Consider the following 24,035-nt stretch of genomic DNA (forward strand, 5'->3'; position numbering starts at 1 on the left):
GGTCAGGTGGTGTGCTGGCTAAGGTGCTAGACTCCCACAGAGATGACCGCGGTTCGAATCCCGCCGGCCCTGGCGGCTTGCCTTTCTCACTTTCCCTTTCTCTTTTGGTCTCATCCAATTAAAAAATAAATAATAATAACAAATAAAATTAAATAAATTAATTTCTTTTTTAAAAAATAGAAGAAAATGTGGGATGGATGGCCCCGTGGCCTAGTGGTTAAGGGAGCTATATCGTGCATAGCTGACAGCACAGTTTGAGTTCCCAGACCCAGTGGCTTCAAAAATATGCCATGCCGTGGCCTGTAGGTGGCATGGTGGTTAAGGGTGCTGAATTCCCACATGGCTGGCTGCGGTTCCAGTCCCAGACCTGGCGGCTTGCTTTTTCTCCTTCTCTTTCTCCCTCTTCTCTGTCTCTCTCTGGTTAAATTAAAAAAATAATGACAAATGAAATTAACTAAATAAATAATTCTTTAAAAAAAATATATGCCATGCCTATGTGCATGGGCACCCAAAACCCTGACAAGGTGGGAAAATGAAGAAGACGCTGTGGTATAACCACACCTCGCTGGAGGGTGCTTCTCTCTCTCCGCGCTCTCTGTCTCTCTCTGGCTAACCCGCCCTCTGGCAAACTTGATGGGAAAAAAAATAACGAGTGGTATATATGAGGGAATTTCAAAACTGGAATTAATGAACAAGTTAAATGAACAAGCAAAAATTAATGAACAAGCAAAAAAAAGGAAATCTATGCAGCTTTTCCTAGTACACACATTTTCCATGAACTTTTTGAGGACACCCCCCCCCCCCAATCTACACAATGGAATGCTATTCAGCCATGGTAAGAGATCAAATCCTGTCTTTGAGGCGATGTGGACAAGCTTAGAAGGAACGGTACTTGGTGAAATACGCGAGACACAGAGAGGCAAATACTGCATCCCGCTCGTTCGTGGAAGCTGGAAGACTCGACTGCACAGAAACAGAGAAGACGGAAGATGGGGAGGAAGGGAGGGAGCAGAGGGAGAACTTAGTGAACAGTTTACAAACTACAGTTGGGTAAGAGGAATGAGTTCTGGAAGACTAAGAGTAGAGGAACTACACTTAGTAACGATTTAACGCATGTTTCAAAATAGGTACAAGAAAACTTACAGGACTAGTGGGTACAGCACTGGACTCCCATGTGGCCAACGGCAGTTCAAGCCCTAGACCCAGCAGCTTGGAACTCACACTAGGAGTAGGTGCGCATGTGCCCAAAAACCCCAAGAGGAGACTAGAAGAGAAGCGACTACAGCGTGGCCATCCCCCTGGGGGTGGGGGTAACTTCTCGCTTTCTGTCTCTGTTTGTCTCTCCAGTAAGCACACATAAAAATCTCTCAAGAAAAAAGAAAGAAAGAAAGAAAGAAAGAAAGGAAGAAAGAAAGAAACTGTTCAATATTCACAACACAAAGAAAGCCTAAGATGACAGGTATTTTTATTGCTCTGATTAGATTGTATGCATGTACTGAAAAACAATCACACAGCATCCCATAAACATATGCGCAACTATTATAGGTTAATTTACAATTGTTTTAAAGTCAAGGCCCAGTACTTAAGGGAGCTGGATTCCACGTGGATGATCATAGTTTGAATCCTAACCCCAGGCGTATGCGTGCGTGCCCCATTATGACAGCGTGGACAGATGGAAGGGGAAGGACCGCCAGGTAAACACACCCTACGGAGGGGTGCTTTTCCTCTTCCTTTCCCTCTCCCTGTCTCTGTCTCTGTCTCTGGTACGTGCATGTGCCCTCTGGCAAATAAAATAAAACTGAAAAAAAAAAAACCCAGGTAGACAAAAGAGGAAAGGGCTTCCGTGTGCTGAACGGAAAAGAGACTCCGGGCACGTGTGAGTTCTGTGGTGCTGGCGCCGCTTCTGCCAGATTTCCTGGTGTCTTCCGGACTCGATCCCCAAGCTCCCCAACCTCAGAGGAAGATCTCTTCCTCTTGGACACATGGCTCCGAGATACTGGGGTGCAGGCCTAACCTGCAGGAAGCCTCCCTGCCAAGATGATCACTCACAGACACAAACAGGGAAGAGGCCTCTGAGAAGCCCTGAATGAGAGCTCGCGATCCCAAGGGGCTTGGCAGACATGACCCAAAACTCAAGGCAAGGGACCTTAGTCCAGCCCGGCTAAGGGACAGCGAAATGCACCAGGTGTGGAGGGCTTCTTGGAGCAGCACCCCAGGAAGACCAACGTGTGACAGACAGACGGTTCGTGTCACACAGACAACGCAACCCAGAATCACGGATATTGAGAGAAGAACAAGAGAGAAAGAAGATAACCAGGGAAAATAAAGAAAAGAGAGACAGAGGGAGGGAAAGGGACCCAGAAGTAGGACTGGCTCGTCCTTGCAGGCCAGGCCCTCGGGGGGCCGGCCCAGCTCTCACCTCTTGATGTTGCCGTGGATGATCTCCAGGCTGTGCAGGTGCTCCACGGCACGGAGCAGCGCCAAGCAGATGCTGATGCGCTGGGGCCAGGAGAGCGGGTCCGCGCTGTCCTGGAGAGAGAAAGGAAGGCTGTGACAGTCACGTGTGTGCTTTTTCTTCTTTCTTTTTTTTTTATTTTTGAGAGATTTTTGCTATAGGGCATGTGTACTTGCCAGAGAGACAGAAAGCGAGAAATCACCCCCCCAGGGCGGATGGCCACACCACAATCCCTCCTCCTCCATTCTCCTCTCGGGATTTTGGGCACGCACGCACAAATGCCCGCCATGAGTTTCAAGCCTCTGGTTACGGGCTTCAAACATCGGTCGGCCACATGAGAGTCTAGCGACGTAACCATCACGCCATCTGCCGGTCCCCATGTGATATAATTTTTACTTTTAACTTTTATTTATTTATAATTCGACCAGATAGATACAGAGTGAGAGAGAGGGAGAATGCAAGCCACCAGGTCTGGGACTTGAACCATGGTTGGCCATATGGGGGTCCAGCAGCCCTAACCACCATGCTCCCTGCAGGCTCTGTGATACAATATTTTTAAGGTACAAAAGAGCATACAGAAAGTTTCCCCCATCCTATGCCCCAGCTACCTAATTCTCACAAGAGGTTGCTGAAGTACACAAGTTTCTTGTGTATCTTTCCAGAAAAATACATGAGGAAATAATTAATAAGGCATCTGCAAAAGGTTCTTGGGAAATGGATATTATTTTAAACAATAAGCATGGGAGCCAGCAGATGGCGTGGTGGTTAAGGCGCTGAACTCTCACATGTCAAACCAGTTTGGGTCCTGAAACTGGTGGCTTGCTTGCTCTCGCTCTCTCTCTCTCTCTCTCTTGTCTTTTTCTGATGAATGTACCTGCCCGGTAATAAATTAAGCAATAGTAATAATGATAAATAAGATTAAATAATATTTTCAACAAGAAACTATACATGGATTTCAAAGGGTTTTTTTGTATCAAATAAACTTGTACTTTTAATTTTATTTCCTGCAAACTTTTTGAAACACCCTCATATACTGGACTAAAAATTTACAATAAAAATCTGCTTTCCTCTCTCTGTATTCTCTAATAATTTTTTTAATTTTTGGAGAGGTTTTTGTTATAGGGCACGTGTGCTCGTCAGAAAGACAGAGACAGAAAGTGAGAAACCACCCCCCGGGGGGACAGTCATGGTGCAATCCTTTCTCCTCTGTTCTCCTCTCGGGATCTTGGGCACACACACACACACGCACCCAGCATGAGTTTTTTTTTATTTTTAGAGTTTTACAGTTTTTTTAGCTATAGGGTGCATGTGTTTGCCAGAAAAACAAAGAGACAGAGAGACAGAAAGCGAGAAATCCCCAGGGGGGATGGCCACGCCACAATCCCTTCTCCTCCATTCTCCTCTCGGGATCTTGGGCACACACGCACATGCGCCCGGCGTGAGTTTAAGCCACTGGGTCCGGGACTCCAACCACAGTGGGACTACATGGGAGTCCAGCAACATAGCCATTACGCCATCTCCTGGTCCCAAAAAGGATCATTTTATTTAACTTCATTTATTTATTTAAATTTGACCAGGACAGAGTGAGAGCAAGAGAGAGAGAGAGAGAGAGAGAATGAGAAACCAAGCTGCCAGCGGGTCCAAGACTCGAACCATAGTCGGCCATGTGGGAATCTAGAGCCCTTAACCACCATGCCACCTGCCGGCCCCTCATCAAATACTCTTTTATAGGTTTTCCCTGAAGGTGTTTGGTCAGAACTTATCCATCCTAGATCAATTTTTCTCCTTGGTCTTGCCAGGATGGCCTGTCTCCCCTGGGGACTCCTATACGTCCTTAACCCTTGATTCACTAACTGGGTGAGTCCCTTACCTGGCCCTGGAGCCGGTCCTGTAAGGAACCATTTTCCATGTGGGGGTAGATCAAGCTGTGGAACTGGCTTCCGGCACAGAAGCCCTGCAGAGGCAGGATGTTGGGGTGGCAGCATCTGGAAGCAGGCATCGGTGCAAGGGTGAGGAATCACAGGGCGAATCGGCACAGACTGGCCCGCTTTCTCACCTCCCACCCCCAGACACCGCATGCTCTGACCCCTGAGGGCCCACCCAGAGGAGGAGGATGCAAACCACCCGCCTTCAAGGAAGTGGGAGTCTAGCAGCCCTCATCCTGCCCCGTAGGACACCTTTACCTCCCATCTCCACACCAGGCTCAGAGGTTACAGCAATTCCCCACGGTCACAAACCAGCAAGTGGTGAAGCCAGGACCAGTGCCAGGGCTGTCTTTCCCAGGACTGGTGTTTTTCCCAGAAATCGTCTTCCACGTAGCTCTGCGTCATGGGTCCCTCCTGACTCTGCGTCCCTCTCTGACCACTCTCTCTTGGACTTGTTCACTAAGATCCTCCTTGGCCTTCCTCTGAAATGACTGAGCTCTGCCCCCAAGCTGGGCGTGGCATGCCTTACACCCTGCTCCCTCCCAGGGACCTGCAGGTGGACTGCTGTGAGGACTCTCCCGACCTCTGGCCTCTGGCTCTTAGACCTGAGTTAAGGTCTCCAGTGCTCAGGTGAGCAGCATCCTACCCTCGGCCAGTCCCGAACCTGCTCTCTACGGATTTGAACACCCTGGTAGCAGGCATTTCCCTAGAAAAATCCCCACTTCCCACAACTAATGGTCACGAACAGCTTTCGAAGGGTCCCCTTCATCCGCAGACCCCGATCCTGTCTCCCCAGGGCCTCCGCCTGACCTCTCTGTCCTCCTCCACTCCCCTGAAGACACCTGCGTCACCATTTTCACATTCACTAGAGCTGAGGACGCAGCGGCCTCCCCACTGGACCACCAACTCCTGCGAGGCTTGCCTGCTCACACTTTCAGGATCAGCGAACGCAGGAGGGACTGCTGACTCCATGAAGGTGCTAAGCCGGAGTGGACAGGGAAGATATGAGGGGAACTTCAGGAAGTTCGTAGAAAAGGAACTGCAGTGTGGGTTTGTTGTGGTTGTGTCGCAGAAACGCTCTGTAATCCCTGTGGTTTTTCGTAGTACACATTTCCCACAAACACGTTGAAGACCCTCATACTTCCACTTCCGGTGAATGTGTGTACATAGGCATGTGTGTGCATGTGCATCTGTGTACTCACTCACATGTGTCGTCTGAGAAAGCACTGAAGAAAGCGTGTCAAAAGATGAACACGGTAGTGGTTATTTACGGGTCCTCCGGAAAACAGGTGCTTTCAATTTTCTGATTTATAATTTCCTTCCTTTATTTTTTCGAATTGCCAGAGGGCATGTGGGCTCTCCAGAGAAAGACAGAGAGAGACGGGGACTCGGGAGAAAAAGCACGGGGCGGGGGGATGTGGCCACGCTGCCATCCCCTCTCTTCCCACTTCTCCGTCCTGTCTGGATTTAGGGCACACATCCACACGCACCTGGTGTGCACGAGCTGCGGGGGCCAGGGTTCAAACTGCCGTCGGCCACGTGGGATCCAGCGCCCTTAACCACTAGGCTGTGGGGCTGGCCCTGTAGTTCTCTTTATTTCTGAAGCTACTCTCTGATAGGCATGCTTACCCAGGCTACATCTTGGCAGAGGGAAACTGGGCAGTCACCTGCCGCAGTTAAAATGATAGCTGGTGGGGGCCGGCAGGTGGCGTGGCGCTTACAGTAAAGCACTGGACTCCCACATGGCCGACCACGGTTTGAGTCCCAAACCTGATGGCTTGTTGTCTCACTTTCCCTTTCTCTCTCTCTCTCTCTCTCTCTGGTCGAATTAAATAATAATAAAAAAAATTTAATTAAAAAAAAAAAATTTAAAAAAAAAAAAATCCACAGTGGGAGAAAAAAAAAAAAGAAAAGAAAAGACTACCGTGTCTGCAGTCTGAACACGCCAGGTGCCCAGTATGTTTGTTTCAGTCCCCAGTCAGTGGTGGCAGAGTCGGGACAAAGCCCGGGCCCCCGAGGAGACCTCTTCTCTTTCCCACTCCCGACCCCACTCTGAGACTGGGAGGCTCATTTCACTTCTCTGGCCTCAGTCCCCTCATTGCTAAAATGGGTGCAGATAACTTTTTGAAGGCCCTTATTGCTCTGGACCAGCGAGCCAGCCAATTTTTTCTATAAAGGGCTTAGTAAATTTTTAGTTTTCTGTAGGCCACTCAGTCTCTGTCACAGCCACTCAACCGTCTGCCTCAGACTGCTACGATACCCAAATGAACACGCGCTGTATTCACACACAACTCTCTTATGGCTGCTGAAATCTGAGTGCCAAATAATTTCCTTGAGTAACAGAACATTCTTCTAATTTCTGTCAACCACTTAACCATGTGAAAAACTATTCATAGCTCTCAGATTATACAAACATAAGCGGAGTCACATTCGGCCCCTAGGGCCCTCGCTTGGCAACCTCTGCTCTAGAAGGCTAAGATTTTTAAGACTGAAGTAGTTTCTGCCTATCTCGAAAAATGGGATAGAAACAGATTTCTTCCCTCATGGAAGGAAGGAGCTGGAGGGAGTCAAAGTCCCTCTGTCATTTTAACCCATGCATAAAATTGCTAGAAAAACACCTTGGGGTGGGGCGGGGCCCGCACCCTGGCACAGTGGTTGGGTGCAGGCATAGAAGGCCAGATCCCACAGGGCCAACTACGGATGGAGTCCTGGCAAAAGCAGCTTCTACGTAGTTGCCCAAGATCCTGATGGGATCCAGGGATGGAGGAGGGAGGACTACAGCGTGATCTGGTCAAGAGAGAGGTGTCTGTGTCTCTCTGTCCCTGTTTCTCACACAAGTGCACAAGCTCTCTGGCAATGAAAAAAAAAACATGCTGGAGACAGACCATGTGCGTTCAAATCCTGGCTCTGACACTTACCAGCTATGTCATCTTGAACAAGACACTTAACCTCTCTGTGCCTGAATGAACCCACCTATAAAATAGCGCGATAACAGTGGTGACAGTACAGAGTTCTCACGAGGACTAAATGAGCTTACGTAGAGCAGTGTTAAAACATGCCTGGCACACGGGCAACACTATTGCTGAACGCGGCATTTTCCAAAGGGGAGGGAGGCTTACCGGAGACAAATCTGTATCTCAGCCTGAAAGAACCTTTCAGCGGATCCCGGACTAGAGCAGGCTGTCTGTGGAGGAAGACAGTGGTGCGTGAAGACGCAGCTCCACCATGTGAGCCTCCACCCCCACAAGAAACCAAGAAGCACTCACCTCTTTCAGCTTCTTGAAGACGAATGGCAGCCCCTGTCTTTGCCCCCTGTAGACATCAGCAAAGGTCCCCTCGTGGATTTTGTGGTTTTGATTGAAGTTATTGGTTGCCTGGACCACATCCGCCTCACTCCAGAAAAAGTTATCTCCCGCCAGGCTCCAAAGTTTCTCCTGCTTAGGAACCGACGTGCTGGAAACCTTGGGGTTCAGAGAGAAGAGGCAGAGATTACTGTGGAAGCTGAATTTCCCTGCCACGTTAAGGGAGCTGAGAACACCAGAGCTGACGGGGTGAGGGGCACTGTCCAACCCAGAAGGAGCAGTCAAGAGGACACAGGTAAGCTTGAGTTCGTATCCCAGCTCCATTGCTAACTTGCTCTGCCATCTGGGTGAGTTACTCAACCTCTCTGAGCCTCAACTTCCTCACTGGCAAAAAATAAAAATAACAATAGCACTCTCAGTGGGTCATTCTGAAGACCTGCTAAAACGTGAGCATTCCTGGCTCACAGCTGATGCCAGGAGGTGAGGTCACGAAGCCAGCCAATGGCAGCACTCAGGGCCCTTGTCCTACATGTAACATGTGGTACATGCTCAGCCTCCCGGCTGCTAGAAAGCAGGATATAGGCTGATACACTCAAATGCATATCTGTAACCAGAACTCCAGAAACTGTGCACACCTGAGCCTATAAAATAAGTTCTGCAGCCCAGCCAGGCGGTGCGTACCGCCAGCTGCTGGGCTTTGCAGACGGGATCCACAAGGGAGGCCTGGCTGTAATTCCTGATCCAGCCTGAAGACAGGGTGCAGCATCACACACCGGCAGGCCCAGCGGGAGCAGGAGGACAATGACACTGACACTCTATCTTAAAAAATAAGGGGGAGGGACCAGCAGTTAGCGTAATGGCTATGTCACTGGACTCCCACGTAGTCGCCCGCGGTTCGTGGCCGGGCCCCCCAGCGGCTTAAACTCACACCAGGCGCATGTGCGTGCGTGCCCAAGATCCCAAGAGGAGAAGGGAAGAGAAGGGATTGCAGCATGGCCATCCCCCCTGGGGGATGATTTCTCACTTTCTGTCTCTCTGTCTCTCTCTGTCTTTCTGGCGAGCGCATGCACCCTATAGCAAAAACCTCTCTCAAAAAAAGGGGGGGGAGGGGTGGCCCGTGGCGGGGTAGCAAAGGTGGCTGGATCCCACATAGCCCACCGTGCTTTGAGGCCCAGACCTGGTGACCTGAAAACACTTGGGGAACAGATGTGTGTGTGTCCAAAATCCCAAAAAGAGAAAGAACCAGGGAAGGGGTACAGCATGGCCATCCCATGGGGGTGCTTCCTCATTGTCCCCCCCCCAAGCTCTGTTTCTCTCTGGCAAGCACACATGACCTCAGGCAAACTTCCTAAAAAAGTGTAAATAAATCATAAAAGCAAATAAATGAAAGGGGGTGGGGGGGGGGAGGCATATGGTGGTGGTGCGGCAGGAATGGGCTCACAGGGAAAGTCCTGGGTTCGCATCCTGGGACCTCCCTGAGCACACCAGGTTGGCGAGGACTAGGGGTAGAGCAGAGTACATGTGTGCACGTGTGTGTATGTGTATCTATGTGTCTATGTGTGTCTATCTCACAGGAGAAATAAACAAACTTTTTTTTTTAAAAATTTAAGGTAGCAGCTTTTCATTTTAAAAAATGTGGGTACGTGGGCACCAGGTGGCATGGTAGTTAAGGGTGCTGGAGTGCTGGACTCCCACATGGCACCACGGTTCAAGTTCCGGACCTGGTGGTTTGCTTTTTCGGCTTTTCTCCCTCTCTCTCTTTCGCGTGCACACGCTGTCCCTCTCTGGTCAAATTAAAATAAATAAAGTTAAATAAAATAATTGTTTAAAAAAAATGTGAGTACAAAAAAAAAATTTTTTTAAGAGAGATTTTTGGGACCAGCAGGTAGTGTGGTGGGTAAGGCGCTGGACACTCCCACGTGGCTGACCATGGTTCGAGTCCCAGACCTGGTAGAATGCTTTCTCACTACTCCCCTGCGTGTATGTGTGTATTTATGTCAAATTAAAAATAAATGAATGAATAAATACAATTTAACAAGTAATTCTGTACAATAAAGAGAGAGAGAGATTTTTGCTATGGGGCACATGTGCTCACCAGAAAGACAGAAAGTGAGTAATCAGGCCCTGGGGGGGGGGAATGGCCACGCTGCAATCCCTTCTCCCCCATTCTCCTCTCAGGATCTTGGGCACGCACGCACATGCATCTGGTGTGTTAAGCTGCCGGGTTTGGACTGGAAGCAAGGTCGCCTACATCGGAAGTCCAGCGGCATTACTGCTACCCCATCTGCTGGTCCCGTGAATCTTTTTTTCAATACACAATAGAACACGTGTGTGTACACGTGAGAGTGGAAGTGAGAGAAAGAGGGGCGCCCTCCGTAGGTCTGGCCACACCACAGCCTCCTCCCTCCAGTCCTCTAGCCCAGCAGACCGTGGGCACTTGTGTGTGCACCCAGCACGTTTCAGGCTGACCAGGCTGGGAATCCGAACCATGGTTGCCAGGTGGAATCCAGCTTCTCTTATGATGTATTACTGACGCACCACAAATACAACCATATACATTTCGATTTCTTTTAGTTTTTTTTTTATTTTGCTATAGGGCACATGCGCTCACCGGACAAACAGAGACAGAGAGAGGGTAAGCGAGAAATCAGCCCCACGGGGGGTGGCCACGCTGCGCTCCCTTCTCCATTCTCCTCCTGGGTTTGGGGCACGCACATACATGCACCTGGCCTGATTTTCAAGCTGCCAGGTCGGGGACTGGAACCATGGTCGGCCATGTGGGAATCCAGCGCCTTAACCACCATGCTACCTGCTGGTCCCATAAATTTAAATTTTTTAAAGTTACACATGCTCTTACTAACAGTTTAAGAAAATTAGGGGGATAAACTGTTCATAATCCCATTATCCACTTAACTGATAATAAAGTTTAATGTACTTCCTGTCACTAGATACATTAGGATTTATTTAACAAAATTGGGAACATGCCAAACACATAGTTTTGATTTCTGGTGTTTTCACTTAACATCCTACCAGGGTCATTTTCCCAAGTTATTAAATTATCTTTGAAAATGATTAATTATTAAAACAAAAACCTTATTAAGAGAGTCTCCTTTAAGGAAGAGTTTCATTAATCAGGCCACACAGTGCTGGCTTCTCCTCCATAGGAATTTTAACTTCTTCTAAAATCAAATGAAAATAAATGAACTTTTAAAGCCAAAGAAAATGTTTTCATGGCGACTAGCAGAAGGCGTAATGGTTACGTCGACAGTGGTCGACCATGGCTGAAGTGTTTCGAGTCCCAGACCTGGTGGCTTGAAACTTATGCTAGACACATGTGAGTGTGTCCCCAAAACCCTGAGAGGAGAATGGAGGAGAAGGGAATATGGTGTGGACATTACCCCCAGGGGACATTACCCCCCAGCTTAGGGGGTGATTTCTTGCTTTCTGCCTGTCTCTGTCTTTCCGGCAAGCACACATGCCCTATAGCAAAAATCTCTCTAAAAAAAAAAAAAAAAATTGGGGGCCAGCAGGTGGCATGGTGGTTAAGGTGCTGGATACTCCCACATGGCCAACCACAGTTTGAGTCTTGGACCTGGTGGCTTACTTTCTCACTTTCCCTCTTTTCCTCTCTATGTCTCTCTCTGGTCAAATTAAAATGAATGAATAAATAAACGACTCTTTTAAAAAAAAGTTTTCATGTTTAACCCTAGCTTAGATTATTTTAATATCAATGTAGCTATAAAATACAATTGTGCGAGTTTTGTTAACAGAGGAAGAGCCTTATGAACACAAACGTGTCAGAGATTCATGAAAGCCATAATTCATTCCTAGACCTGAGTCATTCAGAATTCAGGATCACTTTTTTTTACAAGCAAAATGAGAAATAGTGATTGACTGGTTACAAAAATAACTGGAATAATAATAATAATGATCGGGGGAATAAAATGAAAAGATACTGAATGATGAAGCGGGAATTTTAATGTCTCTGTACTGACTGACATGCATGGCATTCCCTTTTGAAAAAGCAATGTAACACACTGTAAAGTTATATGTAATTCAATGTAATATAAACAAGATTATGATGATAATAAATAAATAAAAAAGATAGCCAAAAAAAATAGAATTGAAAAATAAAATTTAATTCACAACAAAATAAAAATATCTATAAAAAAAAAAAAAAAAAGAATTCAGGATCATTTGGGGCATCCATGACACAGTGGTTAAAGTGGCCGGATCCCACATGGCCAACAGCATAGTTCAATTTCCAGACCTGGTAGCTTGAGAAACATGCCAGGCGGGTGGGTGTGTGTGCCCAAAATCCCAAAAGCAGAGACAGATGGAGGAGCAGGGACTGTGGTGTGACCGCCCTTACTGGGGGGTGGTGGTGGTGCATTCTCACTTTCTGTCTCTCTGACTCTTTTAGGTAAGCACACGTGCTCTTTAGCAAATTAAAAAGAAAGAAAGAAATTCTCAGGATAATTCAGGCTGAGTTCTTCAACCTAGGTTACCCGAGTTCAAGAAGGGCGGAGGGGGGAGCGGCAGGTGGCGTGGTGGTTAAGGGTGCCATATGCCCACATGGCTGACCGCGGTTCGAGTCCCGGACCTGGTGGCTTGCTTTCTCACTTTCCCTTTCTCTCTCTCTGGTCAAATTAAAAAATAATAACAAACGGAATTAAATAAGTAAATAAATGTATTAAAAAAGAAGGGCTAGGGGTTGGGGGAGCTGTAAACGAATGACCACTGTAACCATCATAGGGAGGTGGGGAGTGCCGATGAGCGGTCGAATCGGTTAAACACACACAAAATGAAACCGCTCATGAAACAGCTGGGGATTCTGGGCCAGTGGGTGGCGCCGTGGTAACAACACCGCGGTGCTGGACCCACATGGGCAGGCCTTGGGTTCCTGTCCCAGGGCCTCCTTGTGCTTGCCTGCGGTCTCAGTGGGCTGGGACTGGGGACGGACCGTGACCTGACGATCCTGTGGGGGGTGGGTGGCTTTTCCCTCTCTCTCTCTCTTCCTCTCTCCTCCTGATGGAAGAAATACAGAAACGAAAAAACATGTCTTCACTGAAGTTCCCTCCCCCTTCCAAGTTTCCCTGACCACCTACACTTACGGCCTTAGGACCTTAGAGTAGTCCAATGGTTCTCTTGTCTCCTGCCACCCTCAAATTGGTGCACTTCTGAGAGGGAGCCATAAGCTGGGGACTGGCTTGGGGGCGGCCACAGAGAGGTAGACTTACCTTTGAATCAGGTGCAGCGGGGAGGCTGGCTTTTAAGGACCGAGGGGCATCCTCTTCAGACAGAGGCAGGAGAAGGGCCTGCGGGTGGGCTCCGGCTGGTACTGACCCTGGGAAGGAGCAGCTGAGGGTCAGTGCTGGCCTGGGGGAGAGGCAGGGAGCTCCCCGTGTAGTCCCCACACCAAGCTAGTCTCTCCTTCACTCCCCAACACTTAGGTTGCCACCCCCCAAAGCCCTGGCCGCTGCCGCCCTAATCCCAGCCTGCCTGTAGAGCCAGACCGAGCTCCCACGGGCTGCTCCCCACACCCGCTGAGCGCAGAGGGGCTATGAAGGCAGATGGTTCTGGCGACACACAGGACTCTGATCTGGCTGAGGCCAGGCCAGCTAGGACGCTCCCACCCAGCCTTCCCTTCACGTCCTTCCTCTAGGCCAGAATACACCGCGGTCAGAAGACTAACCCCGCCCCCACACCCCGCCCCCAGCCCCAGCCCCTTCACCCTGAATGACTTTCAAGCTGCTGGGGGCCAGGACTCAAACCACAGTTGGCCATGTGGGAGTCCAGAACCTTAGCCACTACGCCACCTGTCAGCCCTTCAAATAGTTTATCTGATTTAAAGAATTATTTTATTTAAGTTTATTTATTTATTTATGTTGCCATTGAACAAAAATGTGTATTATGGGGGGAAAAAAGCATGGATCAGGACCAGCAGTTAGCGTAATGGCTAAGTCGCTGGACTCCCACGTGGTCGACCGTGGTTCGAGTCCCAGACCCGGTGGCTTAAACTCACGCCGGGCGCATGTGCGTGCATGCCCAAGATCCCAAGAGGAGAATGGAGGAGAAGGGATTGCGGTGTGGCCATCCCCCCTGGGGGGGGTGATTTCTTGCTTTCTATCTCTCTGTCTGTGTCTGGTGAGCACACGCACCCTATAGCAAAAACCTCTCCAAAAAAAATTTTTTTAAAACATGGATTTAAACATTTTTGCACAAAATAAACTCATACTTTACTTCCATTTTCTTAAATGTTTGGAAGCCCCCTGATGGGGTAGACTGTAATTTTTCAGGACACACACAGAATGTACATCTGAAATCCAACGACATTTATCATGACTCTGCTGTGCGCGGCGAAAGCCTTCCTGCTAGATACTCCGAAACACACACTCAGTGGTGAGCTACAGTCAGCTCTGCGTGCTTTAGTCCTCAAGAACTCGCTCCTCTTTTCTTTTTCTTTTCTTTTTTATGAGAGGTTTTTGCTATAGTGCACGTGCGCTTGCCAGAAAGACAGAGAGAGACAGAGAGACAGAAAGCGAGAAATCACCCCCCAGGGGGGATGGCCATGCCGCAATCCCTTCTCCTCCAATCTCCTCTTGAGATCTTGGGCACGCACGCACACGCACCCGGGGTGAGTTTAAGCCACCGGGTCCGGGACTTGAACTGTGGTTGACAACATGGGAGTCCAGCGACATAGCCATTATGCCAACTGCTGGTCCCAACTCACTCGTCTTATCTAACTGCGATTTTGTGTCTGATAACCCAATTCTCCCTACCCATCCATATTTCCTCTCCTTCCCAGAATTAAAAAAACAAGGAGGCGGGAGAATGAGCCAGCATATGGCTTGGTGGTTAAAACACTGGATTCCCACAGGGCCTACTGTGATTTGAGTCCCGGATCTGGCAGTTTGCATTCTCACGTTCCCTCCCTCTTGTTCTCTCTGGTGAGTACATATTCCCCATAGCAAACTTAAAAAATAATAGTAATAATGAAGGGGACCAGCAGTTAGCATAATGGCTATGTGGCTAGACTCCCACATGGTCAACCACAGTTCAAGTCCCGGACCCGGTGGCTTGAACTCATGCTGGGCGCGTGTGCGTGCGTGCCCAAGATCCCGAGAGGAGAATGGAAGAGAAGGGATTGTAGCATGGCCATCCTCCCTGGGGGATGATTTCTCGCTTTCTGTCTCTGTCTCTGTCTGGCGAGCACACATACCCTATAGCAAAAACTTCTCTGAAAAAAAGAGAAAAAAATAGTAATAATGAAGCCAGCAGGTGGCGTGGTGGTTAAGGTGCTGGACACTCCCACATGACCACGGTTCGAGTCCTGGATCTGGTAGCTTGCTTTCTCACTTTCTCTCTCTCTCTCTCTCTTTCATTCTGTCCCTCTCTGGTCAAATTAAAATACATACATACATACATAAAGTTAAATAGAAATAATTCTTTTTTTATATATATAATTATTTATTTTATTTTTTTATCTATTCATTCATTTATTTCTTAATTTGACCAGAGAGAGACAGAGGGTGAGAGTGAGAGAGAAAGGAAGTGAGAAAACAAGCCACCAGATTCAGGACTCGAACCCTGGTTGGCCATGTGGGAGTGTCCAGTGCCTTAACCACCACGCCACCTGCTGGTCCCAATAGAAATAATTCTTTAAAAAAAAAAAAGACTCTAGTGATGAGGCCAGCAGGTGGTGTGGCGATTAAGGCACTGGACTCCCAAATGGCCCATTACAATCTGAGTCCCAGACCTAGTGGCGTGCTTCCTCACTGTCCCCCCAACCCCCTCTGGCGAGCGCATGTGCCCTATAGCAAGTCTATTATTTATTAATAATAACGATTAATAAAATTCATCTTTTTAAAAATAATTACTTATTTAATTTATTTGTTTGTTATTATTACCATGTTTGAATTTGACCAGAGAGAGATAGAGAGAAAGAGAAAGCGAGAAAGCGAGTCCCCAGGTCCGAGACGCGAACCATGGTTGGCCATGTGGGAGTCCAGTGCCTTACCTACCACGCCACCTGCTGGTTCCACTAAAATTAATCTGGAAAAGAATCTGTGTAGTGAGATGTTCTACCCTGGTCCCTGGCTCTGCTCCCACAGCTTCCTCCTCCGTGCCCCTCCCCGCGTCCTTCCCAACTACCCCCAGTGGGTCAAGCAGCAGCTCTGTCCACTCCACCCCCCGAAACTCCTTCAAGATAATCAATCGCTTTGACCTCTGGAGCCTAATGTGACCTTGGGGTTTTCCCGAGGGCAGACTGGCCGTGGGTGAGTTGATAAATGAATGATTACTTTCCTATTTCCAGTTCAGGCAGAGACGACTGGACTTCCTGTCTGTCTGCAGACCAGTTATCTGGGCACATTTGCCACCAAGGGCCCAGAAGACCAACAGTGCAAAGGCTGGCAGGGACTCTGACTGCTGCCCTTGTTTCCGGCTCCACCACGCCCCTAGAATTTCCCGTTGTTACTGTCCCCTCTGGCTATCAACCAGGACCGGCTTCTTCCAGGTCATCTCCCCTTATCTTTAACTGCCGACCAAAGGTCTGCGTCCTTCCCCTTCATCTCCGGCTGCTGGCAACAGTCCAGACTCCGAGGCCTGGAGTCCGTTTCCTAGCCTTATTCTAACCGGCAGTGTCTGGAATGCTCTGAATTCCAGACCAGTTGACACTTGGCACCATCAGGAGGCAAGGCCGAGGTGGATGGTTCTGTAATAACCCACTCACAGACTGCGGGGAGCAGAACCTCGGTCACCTTATAGATAAGTGAAGGGACAGTCCCCTGGGCCCACATTGCACAGCGGGCACACAGCAGGCGAGGTTAAAGGAAACTACGCTTCAGCCAGAGAAGGCCAGGGGAGACAAGGGGAGGCTTGTTCAGAACCACAAGATGTTCCACAGCTTCAGTCCATAATAGCAAACACCTGGCTGGGAGCTGGCAGGTGGCGTAGTGGTTAAGGACGCTGGACTCCCACATGGCCGACCTTGGTTCGAGTCCTGAACCTGGCAGCTGGCAGCTTTCTCTCTCTCTCTCTCTCGCTCTTGCTCTCTCTGTCCCTCTCTGGTCAAATTAAAATAAAGTTAAACCCAATAATTCTTAAAAAAAAAAAAAAAAAAAATATTAAAAAAAAAAAAAAAAAAAAAAACCTGGCTTTACCTTCCACTTTTCCCTCCCTCTTTGCCCTATAAAGAGTACACCCAGGAACGCCTTGGGGCTGTGGCTATCTCCATCGGAGGTCCCTGGCCCACCAGTAGCCTGCTTTTCTCTAGTGTGTGTCTGCGTATTTCTTTCCAGATCCACTGTCACACGTCTCCCTGCCATGTGGGTCACAGAACGGATGAAGAAACTGAGGTACGAACAGGCTGAGTCACTCTCCAGCTAGAAAGGGGCAGAGCTGGGCTTCAAACACGAGTCTGTCTCACGCAAAAGCCCAGAATACCTGTTCCTCCCAGCCAGGGCTGCCCTGGCTTCAAGGACTGCGTCCGCGGGCTGATCTTACTGAGAACTGGCATCTCTGGCTCCCCCCTCCGGAGGCTGCAGGAGAGCACACCCGAGGCTCACTCAGGGGGCATGGGGGTGAGCATCAGGGAGGTCAGGTGCTGGCTGAATCCTCCTGTCATGGATCACACTGTCTCTAAGCCCTGCCTGGGCACAAGGGGAAATGGTCTGCAGGCTCTAGGGTAGCACTGTGTGCAGCCCTTAGGGACGCACTCAGACCCCCGGCTCCCAGGCCTCTCCTCACTGTGTGATCTTTTTTTTTTTCTCAGAGAGGTTTTTGCTATAGGGCGCATGCGCTCGCCAGACAGAGACAGAGAGACAGAAAGCGAGAAATCACCTCCCAGGGGGTATGGCCACGCCCCAATCCCTTCTCCTCCATTCTCTTCTCGGGATCTTGGGCACGCACGCATATGCACCCGGCGTGAGTTTAAACCACTGAGTCTGGGATGCGAACCGTGGTCAACTACGTGGGAGTCCAGCGGCATAGCCATTACACTAACCGCTGGTCTCCCCACTGTGTGATCTTGAGCCAATCACGCTCCCTCTCTGTGCTTCAGCAGCGGGCCTGTGACTGACAGTGGGGAGGCAGGCGAGGGGCAAGTGGTCCCCCTTGACTCCCCGTTGCATGCCTGCCAGGGCTGGGCCCCAGAAGAGCCAGGAGCCCGTCAACGGTGGAGAGGTGGTCAGGCAGCCAGCCCAGAGCCCGCGTGCGGGAGACCTGGGAGACCACAGGTAAAACGCGGGCCCCAGCAGCACGTGACCTTGGCCGGACTGCTGACCCTCTCTGCGCTTCAGTTTTGCATCAGCAGAACGGGCACTCGCCATCCCTCACCCACACTGTCAGTGGGGATCGTCAGTGGGGATCGGAGTGAGTCCACGTCTCTGAACTCAGAGCAGGGTCGGGACACAGATGGCCCTCAAGTCCTGTGGTTCTCTCCACCTTTCTGACAAAACGGTAATAAATGGTATATGCAGGGTTTTAAAAAAAAATCCATGGGGAACCAGCAGTTAGCGTAATGGCTATGTCGCTGGACTCCCACATAGTCGACTGCGGTTCGTGTCCCGGACCCGGTGGCTTAAACTCACGCCGGGCGCGTGTGCGTGCGTGCCCAAGATCCCGAGAGGAGAATGGAGGAGAAGGGATTGCGGCGTGACCATCCCCCCTGGGGGGTGATTTCTTGCTTTCTGTCTCTATGTCTCTCTCTGTCTGTGTGGCGAGCGCACATACCCTACAGTGAAAATCTCTCCCCCCCCAAAAAAAAAAAAAATCCATGGAAACCATGTATTCAGGGGGCCAGCAGGTGACATGGTGGTTAAGGGCACTGGGCTCCCACATGACTGACTGAGGTTCAACTCCTGGACCTGGCAGATTGCTTTCTTACTTTCCCTCTCTTTCTCTCTCTCTGTTTTGCTCTCTGGTCAAATTAAAATAAATAAATAAAATAAAGTTGAATAAAAATAATTCTTTAAAAAAATTTATTAAGTTACAATAAAAAAAAAAAAAACATGTATTTGGAAAAACTACATGAATTTCAGGACCAACAGGTGGCTAACAGTTACGTTGCTGGACTCTATGACACGGTTGACCGTGGTTTAAGTCCCATACCCAGTAGCTTAAAACTCACACCAGGTACGTGTGCATGCATGCCAAAAATCCCAAGAGGAGAATGGAGGAGAAGGGATTGTAGCATGGCCATCCCCCTTGGGGGGTTGATTTCTCACTTTCTGTCTCTCTGTCTCTTAGGAGAGCATACCCACCCTATAGCAAAAAGGTTTAAAAAAAAAAACTGCATGGGTTTCAAAAATGTTTTGCACTGAAATAAACTCCCACTTTAATTCCATTTTCCCGTGAACTTTTTGAAGTCCTCCGGTATATTCTTCCAGTACCTGACTCTCTTGCATTCCTGACTGACTGTCCTGTGGGCACGTCCCGTGGGTATTTACATACCCGCACCCCTGTCCAGGGTACAGCACCGGAGCCACTGCCACTGATTCTACCGTCCCGCACTTCCAACTGCCTGTAAGCTAGATGTCCTTATAGATAAGCCTTCGTGTCATTAAGTGAGTTTAAATAAAGAAATTAAATTTAAGGGGGCAGCAGGTGGCATGGTGGTGAAGGATGCTGGACTACTACATGGTCGACCGTGGTCCAGGGCTTGCTTTCTCACTTTCTTTCTCTCGATCTAGCTCTCACTCTCATTCTGTCCCTCTATGATCAGATTAAAAATAAATAAATACAAAAAGTTAAAATTTTGTTAAAAGAAATTAAATTAAAAATACCTGGGCCTGGAGAGACAGCTGGCGTCACGGGCGGCCCCTTTTCCTGCGCGTCCTCTGTGTTTCTTACAGAAGGTCTTCCTGGCTTCACAGCATCTGGGAAGGCTGGGATGGAAGATCTGACTTCAGGAACCTGCTTCCCTAAAAACCAGGTAAAAAGGAAATTATTATCATTCCATGAACTGGGGAGCCACCAAGACCTGGGTTCTTTTTTTTTTTTTTTTTTTTAAAGGGGTTTTTTCTATGCACTTGCACTCGCCAGACAGACAGAAAGTGAGAAATCACCCCCTGGGGGGATGGCTACACTGCAATCCCTACTCCACCATTCTCCTCTCGGGACTTTTGGCACGCACGCACAAGCGCCCGGCATGAGTTTCAAGCCACTGGGCCCAGGATGTGCGAGTTCAGTGACGTAACCATGATGCCATCTCCTCACCCCAAGAACCGGTTTCTAATCAGGAGTCCGGCAAACGTTCACGGTGTGCTTGGGCAAGCCCTTTTCCAGGACAGGCCTCAGCCTCCCCATCTGGGGAGAAAGGCACAGGACCTGTGATGATCCGGCTCTGAGAGTCCGAGTCGCACACACCCGGCCTCCGACCCTACTGGCCGTGTGACCTCAGCCAGGTCACTGTCCTCCGAGCCCGTTTCCTGGATGACAAATGGAGGTGGTGACGTCCCTCCCAGCGCTGGGAGGAGGGAAGTGAGAGCACAGATGTGAAAGGGCTCTGGAGGCCCCGCACTGCCCAGCAGCGTGAGCAAGTTGAAGGCGTCCACCCCCGCCAGTGCTCGAGCCCCGTTATCAGTTCCGCTGGCCTGCAGTTTCCCTTCCCCGGCCACGCTTCCTTCCCTGTTTTACACTGGGATCCTACAAGCAGCAGCCGTGCCTGCAGACCGGAGGGAGCACCAGGCCCAGGCCCGGCTGTGCACACGTTCAAGCATTCTTCTGTGTCGCCCCTGTCAGAGACGAGGAAACAGGCCCGAGCAGGTGAAGTGACATACTCAAGATCACATGACCAGAGGCAGGCAGGGCGGCCCCCAAGAAGTCACCTGCCTTCTTCTCCACAGTAGTCACTTCCCCCTTTGCATCTATCTGGGAAACCCCAAACCTGCAGCCAGGGTGTGTCTGAGGGGCTCCCACCTAGTTCTCAGAGCTGCTCTCCAGGGCACAGCTCACTCTCCCCGCCTCCAGCGTACAGCAGGTGCCTCTTCTAAAATACAGGTCTGGCCTCACCCTTTCTTGTTTACATCCTTTTTTAAAAATTATTTTGGACCAGCAGTTAGCGTAATGGCTATGTCGCTGGACTCCCACATAGTCGACCGCGGTTCATGTCCCGGACCCAGTGGCTTAAACTCACACCGGGCGCGTGTGCGTGCGTGCCCAAGATCCCAAGAGGAGAATGGAGGAGAAGGGATTGCAGTGTGACCATCCCCCCTGGGGGGTGATTTCTCGCTTTCTGTCTCTCTGTCTGTCTGGCGAGCACACGCGCCCCATAACAAAAACCTCTCAAAAAATTATTTTATTTTTATTTTATTATTATTACTTTTTTACTTGACCAAAGAGAGAGAAGGAAAATGAGAAAGTAAGCCACCAGGTCTGGGACTTGAACCACAGTCAGCCATGTGGGAATCCAGTGCCTTAACCACCACGCCGCCTGGCTGCCCTGCTGAAATCCTTTCTGGGTCCCCACCGCCTGGACAAAGTCCTTCTCACTGCCTCCCGGATACAACCCACGTTCTAGCCCTGCGTTCAAGGCCCTTCGCTCTCCAGTGGTTTGGGGCAGACCACATTTGAGAACCACAAAAACGAGGCATGGAGGTCCCAGGGAAGGCTGCTGACTTGCTCTGTCTCATGCCGAGAATCAGGCGGGGCCATGACCAAACGTCCCCAACCACGCTTACTCTGACCAGTGAGCTGCGCCTGTAAGCAGTCGCCTGCTACCGTGGACCTGGCTGCTCAGGCCCACGCTCTGGGCTCAGGCAAGCACGGTGCCTACATCAGCATCACGCCACGCTCACCCACCGGTGCCACACCCACCGACTCCCTTTTCACAACCCCTCTATGGAACCAGCAGACAGCCTGATGGCTATGCCACTAGACTAGCACATAGTCGACCGCGGTTCGAGTCCTGGGCCTGGTGGCTTCAACTCCCGCCGGGCGCGTGTGCGTGCGTGCCCAAGGTCCCGAGAGGAGAATGGAGAAGGGATTGCGGCATGGCCAGCTCATGTGGGGTGATTTCTCACTTTCTGTCTCTCTGTCTCTCTCTGTCTGTCTGGCGAGAGCACGCGTACTATAGCAAAAACCTCTCCAAAAAAAAGAAAAAAAAAAAAAAAGGTTTTTGCCATAGGGCAGAGGTGTTCCCCTGAGAGAGGCAGAGACAGAGATAGAGACAGAGGGAAAGTGAGAAATCACCCCACATGAGCTGGCCATGCCGCAATCCCTCGTCCTCCACTCTCCTCCTGGGATCTTGGGCAGGCACGCACCCACACTTGACATGATTTTCACGGCTCCCGGTCCAGGACTCAAACCGTCAGCCAGGTGGGAGTCCAGTGACTTAACCACTACACCTACTGTCCCAAAATGCCACTTATTTCTTATTTTTTATAATATTAATTACTATAATTATTTTAGAGGGTTGTTTTTTTTTTTGCTACAGGGTGCACACTCACCAGAGAGAGAGACAGACAGAAAGCAAGAAATCACCCCCCAGGGGGGATTGGCGACGCTGCAATCCCTTCTCCATTCTCCTCTCAGGATTTTGGACACACACGCACACGAACTTGGAGTGAGTTTCAAGCCACCAGGTCCAGGATTTGAACCACAGTCGGCCATGTGGGAGTCCAACAACATAACCATTACTCCATCTTCTGGTCCCAAGAATTATTTTATTTATTTATTTATTTGTTTGTTTGCTGTAGGACATGTGCACTCACCAGAGAGCAAGCGAGCAAGAAAGCAAGATGCCAGGTTTGGGACTAGAACCGTGGTCAGCCACGTAGAAGTCCAGGACCCTGACCATCTACTGGCCCCAATACCGGCTTATCTCTTAAGCAGCCTGCATCTCGAGTAAAAGGAGAACAGGATGGGAGCGTGCCTGGGCCGTGCTGGCCCAGGTGAGGGTGCAGGCAGCGCGCCCTCTGCAGGGCACAGAGCGCACTGCCTTGTTCTTACCAACGGGCTGGGAGGGTGAGGGGGTACTTTTCACTCCAGCTCTTCTGCACAACCTGGAAGTCCCTTTTTTTTTCTTAAAGTTAATTGATTTATGGAACCAGCAGTTGACGTAATGGCTATGTCGCTGGACTCCCATGTAGTCCACCGTGGTTCTAGTCCTGGACCCGGTGGCTCAAACGCACGCCGAGCACCTGTGCGTGCGTGCCCAAGAGAGGAGAATGGAGGAGAAGGAATTGTGGTGTGGCCATTTGCCCTGGGGGGGTGATTTCTCGCTTTCTGTCTCTCTGTTTCTGTCTCTCTGGCAAGCGCACGCACCCTATAGCAAAAATCTCTCCATTTAAAAAAATAATAAGAAAATAAAGTTTAGATTTATTTCTTCCATGAGAAAGAGAAACAGAGAGAAAGAGTACTTACTCCCAACAGTCTTTTTTTTTTTTTATCATCATTATTTTTATTTTTTAAAATTTGATCAGAGAAAGAGGAAGCGAGAAAGCAAGCTGCCAGGTCCAGGACTTGAGCCACAGTCAGCCATGTGGGAGTCCAGCGCCTCAAACACCATGCCACTGCCGCCCCCCCAGAGTCTTAATGGCACTATCTACCCACAGCCTCAGCCAGCCCCAGATGGTGGGCACACGCACACCTGGCGTCTTCAGGGAGGTCACCGGCCGTGAACCCAGGACCTGTCCTGTGTGAGTCCGATTGCATCACCACTGCACTGCCACCTGGCCCCATACCTGGAGGTCACAGGTAAGGAAACAGGCTCAGGGACCAGAGAGACCTGCCCAAGAGAGACAGTGTGCACAGGGGCACTGAGGCAGGAAGAAGGGCGCCCTCCCGGAACCAGGTGAGGAGGCCAGGGCTGTGGGCGAGCCACGCTGGGGCCCGGGAGGACACAGGCTCATCCCTCCCCACCTGGGGTCCTCGGGCACTTCAGGAGGGCGTGCCACGGACCACCCTGCCCACATCCAACACACATCAGAGGCCTTTCTAGAAGCCAGGGCCTCCCAGGCAGCGTGCTGGCAGGACCACGCTCACCTGTGCCTTAGGGAATGCCACCGCCTGCCACGGGCCCAGGAGCCACACACGGCCCCTTGTACACAATGACGACAATAAGCCAGGCCAGGTGAGCGCTGGTCCAAGAGCAGATCTGGACTGGAGCTGCCTGATTCCAGAAGGGAAGATAAGCCCACGCCCCGGGAGGAAGGGCCCCGTGATGCAGCCTCCCCTGCCACCTCCACTCCACAAAGGGGGCCTGCAGGGACACCGTCACGACATCCCCGTGTGACGCCAAAGGCAGAGGTGGCCCTGGCAGAGGGCCGGCAGGCTCACGGTGACGTGACCCGCAGAGGCCAGGCCCGCGGCAGTGAGGCGCTCCTGACTGGAACAGCTCCCACGGCCCCA

The 24,035-nt window shown here is 50.2% G+C and overlaps 1 protein-coding gene across 1 annotated transcript in view; it reads right to left on the reverse strand.

The window, feature by feature from the left end:
- Positions 1 to 24,035, reverse strand: part of IRAK2 (interleukin 1 receptor associated kinase 2) — an 81,242-nt gene that overhangs the window by 28,329 nt on the left and 28,878 nt on the right. Inside the window, 6 exon segments of the mRNA XM_006151995.2 lie at positions 2,420 to 2,529; positions 4,326 to 4,440; positions 7,500 to 7,564; positions 7,647 to 7,841; positions 12,923 to 13,029; positions 19,469 to 19,606. Coding sequence (XP_006152057.1) covers positions 2,420 to 2,529; positions 4,326 to 4,440; positions 7,500 to 7,564; positions 7,647 to 7,841; positions 12,923 to 13,029; positions 19,469 to 19,606 — 730 coding nt within the window.

The sequence above is a fragment of the Tupaia chinensis genome, unplaced genomic scaffold (genome assembly GCF_000334495.1).
Source record: "Tupaia chinensis unplaced genomic scaffold, TupChi_1.0 Scaffold000333_1, whole genome shotgun sequence".
Taxonomy (NCBI): Eukaryota; Metazoa; Chordata; class Mammalia; order Scandentia; family Tupaiidae; genus Tupaia; species Tupaia belangeri.